At 41.5% G+C, this 18,465-nt stretch overlaps 4 protein-coding genes across 4 annotated transcripts; 2 read left to right on the top strand and 2 right to left on the bottom strand.

Moving 5' to 3' along the window:
* Positions 1-2,423: 2,423 nt before the first annotated feature.
* LOC119556789 (dynein regulatory complex subunit 4) lies at positions 2,424-8,319 on the top strand. The gene is made up of 5 exons (XM_037869225.1): positions 2,424-2,717; positions 4,432-4,474; positions 5,941-6,105; positions 6,218-6,521; positions 7,011-8,319. The coding sequence occupies exons 1-5, from the start codon at positions 2,715-2,717 to the stop codon at positions 7,933-7,935; spliced, it is 1,440 nt and encodes a 479-aa protein (XP_037725153.1). The 5' UTR covers positions 2,424-2,714; the 3' UTR covers positions 7,936-8,319.
* A 2,321-nt stretch (positions 8,320-10,640) lies between these two features.
* Positions 10,641-14,688, bottom strand: LOC119556605. The gene is made up of 6 exons (XM_037868918.1): positions 14,294-14,688; positions 12,393-13,426; positions 12,193-12,316; positions 11,944-12,134; positions 11,704-11,885; positions 10,641-11,638 (listed from the first exon to the last, which is right to left on the bottom strand). Exons 1-6 carry the CDS (start codon positions 14,475-14,477, stop codon positions 11,497-11,499), a joined length of 1,857 nt encoding a protein of 618 aa, XP_037724846.1. The 5' UTR covers positions 14,478-14,688; the 3' UTR covers positions 10,641-11,496.
* Positions 14,689-15,463: 775 nt separating this feature from the next.
* Positions 15,464-16,227, top strand: LOC119557629 (mitochondrial import inner membrane translocase subunit Tim29). Its single transcript, XM_037870458.1, has one exon. It carries the CDS (start codon positions 15,565-15,567, stop codon positions 16,138-16,140), a length of 576 nt encoding a protein of 191 aa, XP_037726386.1. The 5' UTR covers positions 15,464-15,564; the 3' UTR covers positions 16,141-16,227.
* A 65-nt stretch (positions 16,228-16,292) lies between these two features.
* On the bottom strand, positions 16,293-17,890 carry LOC119557628 (alanyl-tRNA editing protein Aarsd1-A). Its single transcript, XM_037870457.1, has 3 exons — positions 17,753-17,890; positions 16,924-17,690; positions 16,293-16,864 (listed from the first exon to the last, which is right to left on the bottom strand). The coding sequence occupies exons 1-3, from the start codon at positions 17,789-17,791 to the stop codon at positions 16,357-16,359; spliced, it is 1,314 nt and encodes a 437-aa protein (XP_037726385.1). The 5' UTR covers positions 17,792-17,890; the 3' UTR covers positions 16,293-16,356.
* Between the last annotated feature and the right edge of the window lie 575 nt (positions 17,891-18,465).

The following is an 18,465-nucleotide window of genomic DNA, read 5'->3' as shown; positions in this document are numbered from 1 at the left end:
CAACAGACAAGACAAGGCGTCCGACCAGCTGCACCAACAACTTTTCCCCACCCACAGCTGTACGTATATACATCTATATCTATATACACTCGTACATATCTGGATCTCTCACTCAGAGGCAGGATATCCGTTTCTGCGCCGAGCGGAAGTTGTTGTGAAAATAACACAGCAAATAACTTTTGCCACCGCAATGAGCACTGCACTGGGGGGCCGTCCTCAACCCTCCACTTTCCACCTCCCGGAAAATCCTACGAATTTGCACACACCAAAGTATATATATCTGTCCATAGGTTCATCTGCAGTTGCATCAACTGGGTTGACATTCATCATCATTATGCAATAATCCGTGAACATTTTAATAAATCGAATTATATGGCTAAATACGCACCCCAATAAACCTGATCACCCTAATAGAAATTTACGGGTTTTGTTGCTTTATAGCCGAAAGTTAAAGTACAAAGCCTATTTTTTTTCGTCCTCATGCTAAACAAAAAGTTGGTTAATTTTTCATACGTTTCTTAGGCTTAACTGTACCACTTTTAGCTTAAGATGCGGGCGAGAAAATTGACCTCAAAATGTTATTTATAAAATCAAACAAAAATACCGCTTACCGAGGTAAAAAATAGTGACGATCGCACCTTTAACATAAAAAAGTTCTAATATCAAATTTATTGACGAAAAATTATTTTTATTAGTATATAAATACAGTAACCAAAGTTTAACCATTCTTTTAAGGTTTAATTATTATTCTTTTATTGTTCCTACATAAGTGCTCGGAATAGCAGATATTTTTGGTTGAAAGTTTGTAAGTACACACCATTACATTTTTTGAGGACTTGTAGTAGGCTAATTAAATTTGGCTGCCTTTTAAAGAAATCGCCTTAAAGCGAACCACACCTCGACCTCGATAAGCAAATTTTCTAATCATATTTTAAATACTTTCACTTTCAATCAGTGCTTTCCCCAGCCCCTCCCCCACTGCCACCCGCCTTAACCCTTGACAGCCGTTACGGAACTCAATGGGCCATGACCGACCGCAGCCGTTGGCCAGAATAAAATGAAACAAAAATTATGCGGGGCAGAAGGAAAAGAGGCAAAAAAGGGGTACGATACACAAAAAAAAATTCATTTCGCTTTAAAAGTAGGAAATGGGATATTTAATTAATATCTTTAAAGCTTAGACCACACTATGTTATTAAAATTATAATTTTATTCGAGTTTTTACTTTTTATTATAAAATAAATAATGTTATTTCTATTTTTCTTACATAACCTTTTATAAAAAGTATTTTTAACAAGAATCCCATATTCATTTAATGTGTTTCATTTTAATTCCACCATTCAGATTATTATACATTTTTTAAAAATTAGTTGAAATGAGGAAAGGTATTTTTTTTGATTGTCCTTTAAATTTTTTTTTTTTAAGATAAAAGTATTTATAAAATGAATATTTCTTTTTGTTTTTCTCTCTGTGCACTGGCAGCAGCATCTTCGCTATCAGAAATTGACTTTTAATGAAAACAATTGAAAATTCTCGGTGTCTGTGTGCCGGGTCCCAAAATGTTGTTTCATGCGAAAGCCACGGGGTTCTCGTCTCAACTGCCGACTGCTCAAACTGCTCGACTGGCCAACTGGCTGCGGTTATTAATTTCAATTAAAACATTTAACCGGAGAGCCCACCGCCCTTTGTTTGCCCATCCAGCCCCGCCCACAGTCGACATTAATTAAGGCGAGAAAATGCCGGAGTTTCTGGGGGAATTTCCAAGCCATAGGTGCCATTTTGTTCAACGGACTAATAAAGTTGATTCGAGCGAGATTTTCGGGACCATCAAGCAGTGCTCAAAGGAGCCGAGGATCTGCCAGCTTCCTGATAATATCGTATTTCACGAAATCATCAAATTAGCCAGTCAAGAGCAGAGACTGCAGTGCCACCAGCATTTAAAGTCCGCCAAACAAACGGGCGAATAAACAAACAGATGCAAGGGGAATGCAGGGTGGAAAATCCGGTGGGGAAAGTGGGGGGAAAGTTCTAGAGACCATTTATAGGAAGCAGACAGCAGACGGCGATAAGAGAAAGAGTCTGGTCTGGCTTGGCTTTTCGGGTTTCACTGGCTTGGGCAGCAAACTAATGCCGGGCACTATATAAAGCACCAGATTCCCACCAAAAGTGGTTGTAGTTTGTTCTGGTCAACTTAGACTCCTATTCCGAATTTAGGTATACATAATATTAGCTATAATATTTACAAGAATATTATAAATTTATTTTTAAGAATTAATACATGTAATATATGTATAAGTTGGGCTTTCCTAATTTTAAAAATCCACAGCTTAAAATAACATTCCTCTAACGATTAAAAGGTTTTACGCATTCAAAAACCTTCTCCCCCCCAGAAACCCAGGTGATAACTGTAAAAATTCCCCATAACTTTTTCATTTTTTCCAGCTCTTTCCCTTTCGCTCCCCCGGAAAATAATCGAGACAAGAGTGAGCCCGAAAAAAAACAACGTTTTAGCCTTTAACCTTTGCTTTCGGTTGCCCGGTTACACATACACCCACACCAACTACCACAACCACACGTTGCCAACTGCTTTATCGATACATTTGTTTTGTTGTTGGACGGCAGGACATCAACGGCTTAGTTGGCCGTAAAAACCAGAGGAAGGCGGTCCTCTTCTTTCGGCAAAAGAATCATAAAGAGGGAGCACCGCGAGCAGCATGGTGAGTAATAAGTTGTTAAATCACATCAACAAAAGCAGTGCATCCTTATGGCCACACTGCTTGGCCAGCAGCTTCCGCCTCCTTCCGATTTCCGATTTCCGGTTCCGTTCCGTGCCGCAGCTCCCTTCAGTCTCAGTTTTTCAGCTTTACATTTTTTCAGTTTCCAGTTTCAGTTGCACTGCAAGCGGCGCATTCAATTTTTCATGCCAAGCCAGGCTGTTGCTGTTGCTGCATATACAAACTGCACTTTGCGAGTGGCCAAACAGTGAAGCCTCGGCGGTAATTTCCCGCAGGCCAACGAAATTGAGTGGATTTCAGCTTTGAGAAAAATCGAATATCGGCTGTACTCACTTACATTCGATCTCTTTTTTATTTATTTTACAAAAACCTTAAATCACTAATTTGTAGCCGAGCTAAAAAAGTTCTTTGGTTACATATTACTTTCTCTCAACATCATTTTTAATGTTTTCATTTTGGTGAGAACTTTAAAAATTAAAGCCCCTTTTCGAAGTAAGGAAACCAATTTTTTATTTTTTAATGTAGGTAAAATCATAACCAAAATAAGTCCTTAGAGATCTTCTGTTATATTAAAATAAGAAAGAAATAGCCTTTAATTTTACTTACTTTACTTTACTTATTGAAAATTGATTTTAATAATTATATCCGGTAATTTCCTTTTGGCTCAGGGGTTTCGTGTTAGCGTGGCTCCACTGTGCATTTATTGCAGCCAAGCAGGAGTCCTTCGAGCCCCCTCGACACCCATTCTTCCGCTGGTTGTCTATTTTCGATCATTTGTTTATGTATAGACCTGCCCCCAACATATACATATCCGCCTTTTTTCCATCCGCTACATATATTTATATTTATATGTATATATACTTTGCGCCTTTGGACATGGCAAAAGCGCGGTCGACGACGGGCGCAGGCGGCTTCGAAAATTTTTGAATAATTTGCAGTCATAAAATATGCAATAAGCCAGCATCCAACAGCCAACAGCTGTTGCGAAATTGTTTTGAAAGCCGCGCCATCACATTATTTAAAGCGACGATGGCAGCTCCCCGCTTTCTCCGCATTTCTCCGCCTTTCTCCCACGTGAAGGGAATCGAATTAAACGTTGTTAAAGGATTTAAAGTGCGAAAAATAGTTGCGAGCTGCAGACGACAATTGCGCAAGCCCCCATTTTCATTTTCATTCTCCTGCGGGGAGAACTCATTCAATTTGCATAGACAAATGTGGAAATTCTTTGGGGCAAGTTCAGCGGCGACTTCAACTTCCAGATTCCAGCTCAGCTGGGGTCTTAGTTTTTTTTATTTCATTTTTCAGGATTTATTTTAGTTGCACTTTAGGACTTACAGGTTGGCTTTTGAGTCTTTATTTATTAATGCACTGTGCAGGGCTTATTCACTTTAAATTTAATGATAAGGAAAGACTAAGCTGATATCGTTTGTAAATTTATTTATTACAGTACTATAGTACTGTGCAGGGATTATTCACTCTAAATTTAATGATATAGAAAAAGTAAGCTGATACTTACAGGTTGTTATTTGTATTAATATTTATTGATATATAATACTGAGCAGGGATTATTTACTTTAACTATAAAAATATAAAACAAGTAAACTGATATTAAGTAGGTATTTAATATTATACATTTTGATAATTACAAATTTGTGTGTCTATAATTATTTTAAATTTTAATATTATTGTTTTACAGCCGCCAAAGGGTAAAAAGGGCAAGAAGGGCAAAAAATTGCCAGGTAAGTGAAGCTAAATCCTAATTAAGTTACCTTTTATTGCCAAATTCAAATTGAAATATTTGTGGGAAGCCATTAAGAAATAATGGTTTCCCTTCTCGCATGTTAGATACTTGATTTACGAAATTAGTGAGTCATTCCAGAATTTATTCTGGGTCCTCTTTAAGGACTCCGGCTGTTAAAGCCTCTCCCAACGAGGAGACAAACGGAACAAGGACGAGGCCTGCCTGGCAATTCATTTTCGGAACATTAATGGCAGCAGGGTGCCACTGGGCAGTTGGGTAGTTGGGTAGCTGGCCTGCTGGAATGGCGGACATTGGTCATTCAGGGCAATTTAAAAAGGCCAAGCAAAACAATTAGTAAATAACGATAATCTGCGTGAGGAGGGAAGATGGGTTCAGAAGGGGGCAGGAGGAGCAGGGGGAGAACTGTGGACAAGAAATGCCCGATGCAATTGCTCTGGCGGTGCCTTGCAGCCCAAAAATTAAAAGGGAAAAAATGGGGGGCCAAACTGTCCACTTAATTTCCACGAGTGAGCACACTGCATTTTCCAACGACCCCTAACCCCTGACCCCACGCCACTCTCTAGGACATCTAACGCACATAATTGTTTCTATGCATGCACTGGGAAAAATATCGCAATTTTATACCTATGGCTTATAGAGTAAATAACAAGAATTTCTTGGATTTTAGATTCATAAGTTAGGAGAATCAAGGGATATTAGCTATTTTGAATTTTCTACGATTAAGTTTCCAAAGAGAAGAGCAAAATACGGCTTGCCAACAATATTTAAAGGAGATCTCATTTTAATTAGAATTTTTTCTACATTTTTGATCATTTTAATGGAAATCAAGTCGTTGGTTAATTATAATCATAGCACTGCCAACCATTTTTTACTTGTTTTACTTTTCCGATTTTATAGCTTCCAACATTTTTTTCCACCCAAATGAAATCCATATTATTAGGCGATTTTCTGCCGTGTGTTTTCTAGTTTGAGTCCTAGTAGTCCTGGTAGTCCTAGTAGTCCCTCCTAGTACGAGTCCTGGCACCAGCCGGCCAACGATGCCAATTACAGAAAACAATTACAACACGGTCTGCTGCTGGGCCACATATGCGGGCAGTGGCTAAGGAAAAGGGGCGTGGCAGGGGCCAAAATGGCGGAAATGGGGAAAAAGGGGAAGTAGAGGGGTGCCCAGGCGTGCCGCTCTCATTAAATTGCCATAAAGCCGGGAACCCCAAATATGCGGACAAAAACTATTTCACTCACCCACTTTTCACTTGTCCGAAACATTGGAAAATAAGAAAGTCAAGAATTAAATAATAAGCTTAAAGTGGCTGCGATTTCCCAAATATAACTAACAAACTGTAGTTACAAATTGAAATTGTCTTATTTATTTTGCATGTGATTGTGATATATTCTTTCTGACATCGGAAAATCTGATTATAACCATTTTAAAACCCTTCTCAGTGCTCATCGATGGCGTGGACACCTCAGCGATGACCCGCGACCAGCTGGAGGCCTTTGCCCTCCGGCTGAAGGCGGAAATGGATCGGGAGCGGGAGGAGCGGAACTACTTCCAGTTGGAGCGGGACAAGATCCGCACTTTTTGGGAGATTACGCGACAGCAGCTGGGTGAGTTTTGAATATTTCCGACAAGGGTAGTATCAAAATGCGTATCCTAGCACTTATCAAAAAAACATATATTTCACCTGGGGATTATTAAAACAATAATTGATCTGTTTAGATGAAACCCGCTATGAGCTGCAGCAGAAGGACAAGGAGATTGAGGCCACGCAGGACCTTGCTGACATCGACACAAAGCATGTGATGCAGCAGATGAAGCATCTGCAGTTCGAGAATCACAATAAACTGGGCGAGGTTCGGGCTGAGGCGATGACCCAGCTTAAGTTGGCCCAGGAGCACCATGTCCTCCAGGAGAACGAGCTGCAAAGGGACAAGCGCCAGCTGCGCAGGATGCTCCGCGAAAGGATGGAGATGAGCGAGATGCAGCTGCGCCAAATGGAGGCCCATTTCAACGAGAAGCTGCTGTGGGTACCCTCTCAAAAACATTAATCCCAGTCCCAATCCGGTTGCACAACCCTTGCCAGCCAAATTTTCAGTTTTTTCTTGAAATAAATTGTTAGTAAATGTTAAAATATTTAATACTTTTAATTTTTTTTTCTAATTACTGTATTTTAATTTAATTAAATTTTAGTGTTTGAAAAATATATACTCAAAAAACTGTTGCTAATTTACAATTTACATTTGTATTTAGCACTGTTACATACCTAATATAAGATGCTAGCATTACATTTTTTTTCCATTGTTTTAATATTTTATTTAATACATGTTAAAAAAAATATAGTACAAATTATTCAAAGTTTAAATTCAAGTTTATAAACAAGATCTGCATGTAAAATACTCAAAATCCGCCGCCAATGTTTCGTTTTTCGACTGCTTTGCATTTCTAAGGCCTTCAAAATTTTGAAATAAACATTAAATTTTTTACAAATTAATTGTTTTCTGCATCCTGACAGGGAGCAGCGCATCACGTTCGAGCGCGAGCGCAAGGACAACGAGATGCTGCACGAGGAGAAAATGATCGAGCAGAAGGCCAAACTGGACCTCTTCTACGGCACCCAGATGTTCGAGGTGGAGGAGCGCAAGAACCAGCAGATCAAGGACCTGCAGGACCACCACGACCTGGCCTTCAACGACATGAAGAACTACTACAACGACATCACGCTGAACAACCTGGCGCTGATTGGCAGCATGAAGGAGCAGCTGGAGCACCTGCGCAAGCAGGCGGAGAGATCGGACAGGATCGCCGCGGACACGGCGGCGGAGAATCGGCGACTGAAGGAGCCGCTGGAGCATGCCAATATCCAGTTGAACGAGTACCGCCGCAAGCTGGAGTTCTACGAGCGGGACAAACAGCAGCTGAGCCGCCTCAAGGTGCGCAACACGCGGCTGGAGAAGAAGGTCAAGGGTCTCACGTGGGAGGCGGAGACCCTGATCCTGCGTAACGATTCATTGGTGGCGGAACGCGAGGGACTCAAGGAGCGCTTCAACGACGTCATCGTGGAGCTGCAGCAGAAGACGGGGCTGAAGAATGTCCTTTTGGAGCGCAAGATCGCCGCCTTGATGCGCGAGGACGAGAAGCGCAGCATTGTCCTGCACGAAACGATCGCCACTTGTGCCCCGAATTTCGCTGAGAAGCTGACCAGCTTGGACGAACGGGTGGGCAACATCGTCGATGAGAAGAACAAGATCATACTGGACCTGCGCTACGAGGTGGCCAAGGCCCGTAAGGCCCACGACGACCTCCTGGAGACCTACGAGTGCAAACTGAAGCAGTACGGCGTGCCCACCGACGAGCTGGGCTTCAAGCCCCTCAGGGATCGGGACCAACAGCAGCTATACGTTTGCGGACCAGCTGGTATAATCACGGAGAATAAGTAGGCTCTTCTTCAATAGGCACATCTTCAAAAGTTGTATTGCAAAATGATTTCGAAAACAGGAAGAAAAAGAGATCAAAAATCAGAGTCACACATACACAGAGAAAAAAGGTAAAACAGATAAAACAAATCACAAAACTCCTGTGATAACACGCCTCTCTTCAAAAATGGTAATACAAGATATACCCTGCAAAAACAAGAAGCGGCATCACAAAAGAAAACTAAAAAAAATTACGTTTCAAAGATTTTCACGAAAAATTAAGATGATCTATTTAATTTGATCTATATTAAAAAGACTACCATATCTTACAAATGCAAGAATTAACAGAAGGAAGAGTCGAATAAATGGTATAGTCAAATAAACAGAAGATACGTGAAGCATAATAAATGAAAATTCAGAAAAAGGAATATCTATATCTATATATTTTTTTCAAAAAACAGGACAAAATATAATCATAGATTGAAAAGAGCAAGGAGATAGTGGAGAATATATATTTCATGATCAATACAAATGGAGATTTATGTAATCGAATGAAAAATGGAAAAAGAAAAGCAAAAAATCCCGCCTTTATAGCCCCAATAGAAGAAAATTGTAAGTGCTATTCGGATCTTCAGGCATAATTGCCTATATTAGTTTATAAGGAGTCTGTGTATTATTAAAAACGTTCTGAAATATTTTTTGGGCACAATAAAAATTTGACCAACATAATTAATACTTACTACGCTTCTTTAATAATAAATAAATCCATATAACAGCTTGTACACAAGGAAAACGATCTTAACAGAATCCCACAAACCTAGGGGTAAGAAATATATTACCAATACCACCCAGTAAACGCTAATGGCGAGTGCTGTTCGAATCATTCAGAATTTATTCAACGTTAGCCTAGATTAGTGTATAAGAAGTATGTATACGTTTATGTATATGCTTATAAAAAACCTTCTGGAATACGTTAGCAAGGAGTTGAACATTTTGGGAACGCGCGTACAATCCGAATTTCGACTAACACTACAGACAGAAAGAGATAGAGTGCGGGGGCGAGAAAGAGATAGAGAGAGTCAAAGTCGAGCCATGTATTGCTGATGTGTGTGTTTTAATAATCAATATGGATCTGTGGTTCGGGATCTTACGTAACTCTTCAACGGGAAATTATAAGAATCTTTGTCTTCGAAACTCTGCTTTCTGAACGCTTTGTGGCTTTAGGCTAATTTTACTATATTCTGCTTTTGTTATGGTTAGGGTTTCTCTTTAGTTTGTCAATTGATTTATTTTTGAAATAGATATCACATGATGTTTTGCTTCTTGTTGCTGTTTTACTACGGATTTAATTCAATTCGTTTCGTTTCGAGTCGATTTCAGTTTCAGTTTTAGTTTTCGTGTTCGTTTTATTTTTAGTTTCCTTTAAATTTATTTGATTTGATCAACAATAATTTTTCTTATTTAAATTTCTTTTAACTGAAATGTGTTTCCTTGGCATTTTTTTTTTTTATTGTTTAACTTATTTTTCACTGTTCAACTTTTCGGTAACTTTACTGTTTTAACTGTTTGGTTTGCGTTCCTGTGTGGGATACACTTTACAAACTGAAATGTTCACTTATGTGGTAACAATAATAGGATAATGGTTTAAGGCTAATAATACAAAAATAATGAAAAATGTTCAAATTGGAATGCGTAAATTCATACGTATAGATATCTTATATACTTCGGACCACAAAATTTTGTGCTTAAGCCGATAAACAAATTTTAGAATCTTAAACTAAAGTAAATGTCAAATAAAATTATAAAAGACCACAGAATAAGGGGGAAAAACATAGGCGGTGACACATTTCACAGTGTTTTTGGTTGGGTCTCTTTCAATTTTCCTTATGGTTAATCCTCTTTCAAAGAGGGCACAAATGAGCCTTAACATTAGTAACAATAAATTCAAATCAGATTTCTTCTCAACAATCTGTAAAGTGTATACACTCTGCGGTAGTCCGTAGATCCTTTCTTCCAATTCAGCTCCTTTGATCTACCTTATCCTTGATTCTTCTCAGGCAGCGCGGTTCAGTTGAATACTTGTGTAGTTCTGCTGGATTTTTGGAGTTCAATTGGTTGGCTCTGCAGTATAAGTTTCAGTTTTAGTTTAGCTTTTGTTGTATAGGTACTTTTCGGTTACGCTCCTACTGATTTTGAGTTCACAAACTATATAGAATAACTTAGAGCTGCCTGTTTGCGGATTGTGTACCGGCTTTTCTGCATTTTGTATTCAGTAGTTTCCTGTTTTGTATTTATGTTTTGTTTAAATCAAAATTTAAAGCGATCACAACGGTTTACTTCACAGACGCGTGTGGAAACATTTGGTTAGAAATGTCCGTGGAAATATTTCCTATTTTCTTTCGTATCGTTTCGATTTCTGGTTAATTAATTTCGTTTTCGATTTCCCTATTTTCGGTTGGATTTTGCTTAACTTCCAAATTGGTTGCTATGTTTTCTATACAAGTAAATGTAATTTAATCGTAATTTGAGTATAATTTCACTTAACTAATTTTAGTCAATTTGGTAGCGTTTGCTCGTCGTTTCGTTATTGTTCTCCATATGGTTTCGGTTCGGCGTTTTTTCACAATCCTAATAAATATACTGTTCGAGTGTATGGGGTGTGTGTAAGTTGGGTTGCATGGTTTTGTGGTGTGTGTATGGCACATTGGGAGTTTTCATTTTCCATTTTCTTTTTATATTTTTTGCCTTGTACGCGTTTCGACTATTTAGCTAATTTAATTCGATTCTATTCGAGCACAACATAAATCTATGATCGATCTGAGGCATTAACTGGATTTGCTTAGTTGTTGGGGATTATTGCTTTGACTTGGACTATTTTAATGTTACGTTAGATTATTATTCAATATTCAATACATAGGCCATATGATTAGTTTACATTTAACTTTAACTTTATCTAAATGCCATAATTTGTGTTTCAGTTTCAGTTCCAGTATTCGATTTTTGAAAAAGTCTAAACTAAAATGAAAGTTTTACTAACATTTTTGTTTGTAAGGCAATTTGTTGTTCTTCGGTTTTTTTGTTTTTTTTTTTCTTTTTTGTTTTGTTTGTTGGTTGCGCTTGCGTTTGCTTTGAGATTGTTTTTAATCCAAATTGAATTTAGATTGAGTTCAGTTCAGTTGATTCAGTTTGATTTCAAAAAATAAATCCACCAAATCTGGTACTAATACAAATACGAATACAAAGGTCATTACACAAAACGAGCGTTAAAAAATATCTAACTAACCCGATTGCAATTCTGGATTCCGGGGTGTAACTACTACCATTATTAGTACATAAGTATGTAGCATTAAGTTGGCCTGGCTCTACGATGATTACACACCAAGGACCTATATTTATGTTACATGAAAGCTATTCTGAACGGGAGTGTGTGGACCGAGCGCCCTAGCGTCTATGAAAGCGAGAGAGATGGCCGATGGCAACGAACCGATGGCCACCGTCCTTCAACAAATGGTACTGCTTTGCGCTGGCAGCTGTGCGATTAATTGGGATTCGTCGGTGATTCAAAAGGCTGCTCCTCTACCACGTCTAGTAGAACTTTCTGCGAGCAAAGGCGTTAATCAGCCGCGGCGTGTGCTCGTCCAGGCTGCACAGCTCCAGCAGGTTCTCGTTTCGTTCGCCGGAATAGGTCATGGAACCGTGGTGCTGCCGCAGGCTCACTATTATGAATCTGGAAAAAGAAGGGGTGGTTAATCAAGTAGATTTTTTGCCATTAAAGATATATAAAGCACTCACTTGGCATTGGAGCTGCGCTTCTCGCGGTACTCATCCATCAGGGCAGCCAAGCTCTTGGAACTATTCGCCGGATTTCCCCGCCCGGCTCCCGGCACCAGCACCAGAAACACATCGTACGTGTTCTTTTCATCCTCCAGCGCTCTGTCCAAAATATCCGTCAGCGACTGCTTGATCTTAAGCACCTGCGGAGAAGAAAACGGTTAGGTAAATGGTTTCTTTTTGATTACGCTAAGTTGTCACCTTCTGATCTACGCAGCAGGACGTGGCCTCTGCCACGGTCATCTCCTTTGTCCAGGGCAGCGTCTTCAGCTGGCCACTGCGATCGTGCCAGAACTGCACCGTCACCTTGGGATCGCTACGGAAGTAACCAAAGGCCATTGCCACCAGGCCATCTATGTATTTAAGCATACGACAGCGACCGGTGAGGTATTCTAAAATCGGATGGGAATGGTATAAACTTTGAGTTTAATGAGATGAGACAGAACTTACTGCCTAGGTAGTGCTGCTCCAGATTAAGGGTGATGTGCAGTCGCCTGCCGAGAGCCTTGTTCTTGCCAAAGGATATCTCGTAAACGCTATGCAGAAAACTCGCTTTCCGCAAACAAGTTGGGTACTAAACAAGTTGCATTTATTATTAAGTGTATGGATTATAAATAAATATAAAGAACCTGGGACCCTTGATCACTCACCAACTTCCTGGGCTTCCTCAGACGCATGTCCTCCAGCAGCAATCGAACGGGCGGCACATTTCCCGCCTTCAGCTTCTTCTCGTCCAGCAGCTGCTCGGCAAAGTGGCGCACCTGGTGCTGCATTCGCGAGAGGCGTGGCCAGCTGCGGAGGAGCTGCTCGTAGCTCATGCGTGGTATAAGAAACTTGGCCAGACCGGGATCGTTAAACAGCTGGAGCGGCACATGCTCCCAGCTCAGCGAAAGCTTCTTCACAATGGGCAGAGCTTGTTCGGAATCCTGCAGAAGACGCAGCTTCACCACGCCCTCGATAATTCCGCGGCTACTGCTAAGGGGCGCCAGGAAAGCGGGCCAATTCGATAGCTCCTTGGGCGACGTTGAGAGCAGCCGCAAGGCAGCCATGATTTCCGGTCGGAAATCGCCATCCCGAAAGTGACAGCGGTGCAGCAGATCGCGATGCGCCGACCAACGAGTTCCGTCGCCCACCGACCACAGGTGGAGGAGGCGGTCCAATGGCTGCTTGCCATACCAGTCGAGGATGGCCTTGCGCACCGTGCGATTGAAGGGCGTCTTGCGATCGAGCAGTTTCTGGATTCGCTTCACCAGCTGGACGAACAGTAGCAGGTGCGATTCGCGGGTTATCAGATCGGCGAACCTGTTTCGCACCAACTTGCGCTCCTTTTCGTCGTCGCGCGTGGTGAGATAGACGGCCAGGATGAGGAGGGGCTCGTCTGGGCGCGGCAGGTGCTCCGCATTCGGTCCGCTGCCCAGGACACTCGTCAGGCACTCGGCCAGCTCTACTTCGGTCACTTGAGAGCAGAGGTCCTTCAGCGACGCGAAGCTGGTCTCGACGGCGAGGTCCAGCGTGGGCGTGGCATAGACGGGCTCGTCCGCGGAGCCAATAAAACAGAAGCGACGCAGCTTGTCAACCGCCGGGATGGAGGAGATGGCAGTGGACGGATCCTGCACGGGCTCATCTTTCACAGGCTCATCTTTCACAGGCTCCTTCTTCAAAAGCTCCTTGCTCTTAACTGCATCTGAAAACGAGAAAATATGATCATAAAAAAATAATTAGAAAGATTTGATGGGGATAAAATGTTTATATTTAATACTACTCCTTAAAATTTTAAAAATAATATAAAGCTGTACATGTTGCTTAAACTACCAATAGGTTTACAAACCAAAAAAAGTTCACAAGTTTCAAAATTGATTGTATTATATTCGCAAAGTATGGGAAACATTGCTTCTTTCAATATTGTGTAACAAAAAGGCCCAAAAATTATTTTGCATAGACCAAATAAAAATTAAATATATATTATTTTTTAATACATTTTTTTTTTATATATTTTTTTTTTTATATTTTTTTATATATGTATTGAGTTACTTCCTTCCGTGAAGAGGGAAAATAAATTTCCTTGCCCGCCATTGTGTTTGCATGGGTTTGAGCACAATTATTTTATAAATAGGATCGTTATTTTATATTTTCTTTTAATATATGAGGGCTAAATACTTTGCTTTATGATAAATATTAAATTTGTTACTAGTTTTCAGAATTAATTAGTTAAATGCATTCCAAATGAAGATGTTTTCACATTTCGCATGGAAAGATTCATTATATTATATTTTGTTAAACTTCTTTCCTGAATCAAACAAAAATTACTTCAATTAATTAACGTAGTCATGTTTTGTTTGCCCGCTACTGTGCTTGCAAGGAAATGAACACGTGTATCCTAACTTCCCTAAAGTAAATGCAAATGATATACTTTGATAAAATTGTAAATTACTAATTGGATACCAACTATGGTGATCCTGCATAATGGTGGTGGTATTTTTATGCCCGCCACTGTTCGTGCACGGGAATGAGCACATGTGCCGTTTTGGAGGGGGAAGTGCGTCGTACTCACATTCCTTGGCTGCCAGCGAGTCCTTCTTCTTCTCCGGCTGCTTCTGCTTGGAGTTCTGGAGCGGCCCCGCCACTCCCGCCGTCCCTCCCGATCCCGACGATCCCCGGGGCACCACGTCTGCCGAAGATATTCTCCGGGATGGTCCCTTCGATCCAAGGGAGCTTGATCCCTTGGCCTTTGGCATGGCAGCGATTATTGCATTGTACGCTCACACCTCACTTTCTGGGGATTCAACGCCTTTCAATCTCGATTTGCACGCCCTGTTTGTTCCGATTGGCCCACCTTGTCTCTTTGAACAGCTCTACTTGCCCTTATTTGCGTTATAGCGAGTTTTATGCATAAGTTTTACAGAGCGCTGGCGATTCGCAATGAAAACAATTATTTGTATGTTTGGTTATCGATATTTTCCAAGCCTATCGGGTGCTATGGTAGCGCGATATTTGGAGGCGTTATACGAACCTATCGGTGTGACCAACTAACGAAATGACTTTGATCCCGAATTCTATGATTTCACACTAAAACAAGGCCAACAAAATAATTAATTCAAATTTATAATTAAACCAAAATTCGTTGAAATGTTTTTTATTTAATGGTACTGGCACTTTTGATGATGCTTATGGTATATTATGTGTTTTTCATATGGATAACTTCTTTTAATGGAGTAACGCAAATTTGGAAGCGAAATAAGAGAGCAACCTAAATAAATTTTGCATAGACCACATAAAAATTATATATATATATTTTAATACATTTTCTTGCCCGCCATTGTGTTTGCATGGGTGTGAGCACAATTATAGCATAAAGAGCATGGATACTTTTTTAAAATTAATAAATTATTCAAGCCCCTTTTCTAAAATTTGACAATGCTCAGCCTTGAGATGTGTGGGCACTCGCACTTGAGTGCAATTCACACAAGCTTTGAATGATGAATGGTATATGACTTGAAAACTTGACATTTTTATTAGCGAATTTTTGGATATTCCCATTTTCCCGCCCAAAAAGAAAGTGTTTTGCCTGACTATCGCAATGAACTACACAAATTTTTAATCTGGGAGGCTTTTACATTTCAGATTTCGGCATTTATTTTTGCAGTTTCTTTAAACCCTTTTCCAGTATTTCCTGGATACTATTGCGATATATCGTTATCGGCGGCTCTGCCTTCCCGCGCACGGTCACACTAACAAATCAGCTGTTCCGTTTGATAACATAACACTGGGGTTTTCGAGTCCACCTGGTTTTTTCCAAATTGATCACTGAAAACCCGCCAGGAGATGCAGTTCCTCCGCGTGGGTGGCCGTATAACGGCATTGCGCCAGAGATTGACCGACAGGGTCCAGATGCCGGAGCGCTTCAAGGGCACGGTGGTGGAGAAGTGGGTGCAGTACTGGAACGGCCTGGTCAGGGACTACTCGGAGGTGGCGGTCGGCGTGGTACGCGAGTCCTACACGAAACCCAAAAAGGCCCTGCTCTATGGAACCGGAATGCTGTTCCTCTACCAGGCCGGTCTAAATAATCCCGACGACGAGGCCTTTATGACCCTGCTGAGGGGAGCCACAAACCGGATGATTACTGTGCCGCCGGAACTCCAGAATCCCGTGTCCGCCGACTATCTGTTAACCCTGGAGAGGGCCATCAATCAGAAGAAACTGCGACTCCTTTCGCTGGGCATTTGCACCATCCTCTGGGTGGATCTCTACGACGAGGACGACTGCACCTATCCGGCCATCTGCGAATACACAACCGTGGGCCTGCTCAACTTCCACGAGCGGATCATCGACGTGGGCTTCTGGAATCAGTACTGGCGACTCAAATGGAAGATGCGCAACTACGATGTCAACTACCTGTGATCCCTCCCTTCTTCCTCACACCATGTTCACTGTTGAAATCCCTCGAGGAAATACCAATATATGTATGTTTTTAGTACAGGAAGAGGTGATACTATCTTTTCTTTCGTGGCTAGTACGATTACTAATGTTGATATAAAAATAGGCAACATTTATTCTCGAATATCATTTTAATACCATACAAATATTGTATATTGGATGGGTCGCTACCGCGCTGATTTACTCTTCAATCTCCAGCGGAGCTCCATTTGCAGGCTTTGGGGCTTCAACGATCTTCTTTGGCTTGAATTGCGCATCCAGCAGCTCATGGCAGTCCTGCAGTCCAGCAAGATTGTTAATCTTGCCCTGGAAACTGCCCTCCTTGCCATTGCCCTTGCCCTCCAGGAGTTCCATGAACTGGGGACCGAGCTTCTCGACAATCTCCGGATCTCCGCGCAGCACCAGATGTCCCTTGGCACTGCTGCCGGCGGCAACGCCCTCGGAAACGGTCAGGAAGTAGAAGATACCCTCGGGGGCCACCCGCAAGAATGTGTTGATGAAGTCCACCTCGATGCCATCTCGTCGATGGAGGGCGAAGTACTTGGGACGCTCCTTCTTCGGCAGATCCTCCAGCCGTTCGGCCTCGGCGGTGGCAAAGTCCTTAAGCAGCTGCTGAAAGTACTTCCGGTTGCCCTTAACATTCTGTTGCAGCTTCTGGACAAGCTCCAAGTGCTGGCCGGGACCACCTCTGGGAAACAAAGGTGATATAGACTAATATGAAATGGGAACTTTACTAGAGAGACTTACTTCAAGGCCTGGGTGAGCTGCTGTTCGCGCTGAAAGACCTCACCCAGCTTTCCAAGCACCCTCTCGCCCACGACAAAGTGAACCAAGATATTGGTCTTGACCTTTTCGGCGTAGAGCAGCTTGATGCACTGCAGCTGTGAGAGATTCGTGACATGGGTGCCGCAGCACATGTTGCTCTCGATGCCCTCGATGCGCACCACCCTGGCCAGGCCCTCGTGATCCTTGGGCAAGCCCCTGGGGGCCCTGGCATCTTGGAACTCCTGGGCCACCTCGGGATCCACCAGTACCACCGTAACCTCACGGCCCTCCCGTATCAGTTCGTTGGCCTGCCGTTCGATGAGGTCCAGCGATTCGCGACTTATCAAATGGGGCGTACTCAATTGGATGTAGGAGACACTGGATCCCAGGGACCAGGAGGTGGTATCGTACTTGAACTCCCTGTCGAACAGGGCGGTGATAAGGTGCTGTCCCGAGTGCTGCTGCATGTGATCCAGCCTCCTCTGGTAGTCCAGTGTCTGAAGGACCTCGGCATCCTGCTCAAAGCTCGTAGAGGACACCACAAAGTGAACAGCCGTGGAGCCCTTCCTCTGGACATTCTTCACGGGAAATCCACCCAGCGTTCCATAATCGCAGGGCTGACCACCGCCCTCGGGAAATAATATCGTATCCTCGCAGATCACATTGAAGCCCTTCAGTTTTTCGACTTTTCCACTGGAATCCGTCCAATCCAAGGTGGCAAACTCGCTGCTGACGACTTTCGTCTTGAACTGCAGCAAATTAGGTTACAAATTATGTAATTAAACGGTTTCGAATTTATTTGAGGACCAACCTGCTTCAGGAAACTGTCCTCCTGGCACTTGAAAACCATCTTCTCATTCAATCCACGCAATTCCCAGTCCCCTTGTCGAAATAATAAACAATTTATGAGAGGTTCTGTCAACAAGTGTTCATTTGGCGGCTAGTTCACCGCCAGTTCATTCTAGAGATGCTCAGATATTTACCAGGGAGCTGTCACGGTTTTGTTCGAAATTGGTTTTCTCAAATACACATTGCGTATTTTAAGCTGTACAATAATAATATATCGAAAAAATAATAATTACTTAGTATTTAAGACCTTACTCTTATATTTGAAATTTTTATGTTTCTTTTACTAGATTTAGTATTGTTTTTATAATAAAATATATTCGCGCACCTTAATCTTAACATAAAAATAATAACAAAAAACTTACTGATAACCTGTTACCGATTACTTATTATATAAGCTAAATATTTTTAAGTCAATTTTGGGCATACTAGTTTAAATGGTGCATTTACAGATTTAAGTTTTTTTTGGCTACAATGCTTCAAATATACAAGGGTGGTCAAAAGTATTTTCACAAAAAAAAAGTTAAATATATTCATAATTTGAACTTACATCTTGTTAACTTTGGCATCAATGGAAAGGTAATTTAAATGCCGTTTGAATGATACAATACATTTCTTAACACATTCAGTACTTATTGAAAAGGACGAATTTGTGTGAAAATGACCTTTTTGAACTTT

This window comes from Drosophila subpulchrella, chromosome X, assembly GCF_014743375.2.
Source record: "Drosophila subpulchrella strain 33 F10 #4 breed RU33 chromosome X, RU_Dsub_v1.1 Primary Assembly, whole genome shotgun sequence".
Lineage (NCBI taxonomy): Eukaryota > Metazoa > Arthropoda > Insecta > Diptera > Drosophilidae > Drosophila > Drosophila subpulchrella.
The sequence above is the reverse complement of the archived record's forward strand: the minus strand, read 5'-3'. Positions and strand labels throughout refer to the sequence as shown.

Excerpts from the sequence above, each read along its gene's own strand:
- LOC119556789 (XM_037869225.1), top strand. Across the intron at positions 4,475-5,940 it reads GAAGGGCAAAAAATTGCCAG|TGCTCATCGATGGCGTGGAC; the intron begins GTAAGTGAAGCT and ends AACCCTTCTCAG. Across the intron at positions 6,106-6,217 it reads GATTACGCGACAGCAGCTGG|ATGAAACCCGCTATGAGCTG; the intron begins GTGAGTTTTGAA and ends TGATCTGTTTAG.
- LOC119556605 (XM_037868918.1), bottom strand. The coding sequence starts at position 14,477 with ATGCCAAAGGCCAAGGGATCAAGCTCCCTTGGATCGAAGGGACCATCC. Across the intron at positions 12,317-12,392 it reads TGAGGAAGCCCAGGAAGTTG|TACCCAACTTGTTTGCGGAA; the intron begins GTGAGTGATCAA and ends CAACTTGTTTAG. Across the intron at positions 11,886-11,943 it reads CCTGCTGCGTAGATCAGAAG|GTGCTTAAGATCAAGCAGTC; the intron begins GTGACAACTTAG and ends TCTTCTCCGCAG.
- LOC119557629 (XM_037870458.1), top strand. The coding sequence starts at position 15,565 with ATGCAGTTCCTCCGCGTGGGTGGCCGTATAACGGCATTGCGCCAGAGA.
- LOC119557628 (XM_037870457.1), bottom strand. The coding sequence starts at position 17,791 with ATGGTTTTCAAGTGCCAGGAGGACAGTTTCCTGAAGCAG. Across the intron at positions 17,691-17,752 it reads AGGACAGTTTCCTGAAGCAG|TTCAAGACGAAAGTCGTCAG; the intron begins GTTGGTCCTCAA and ends AATTTGCTGCAG. Across the intron at positions 16,865-16,923 it reads CAGCTCACCCAGGCCTTGAA|AGGTGGTCCCGGCCAGCACT; the intron begins GTAAGTCTCTCT and ends TTTGTTTCCCAG.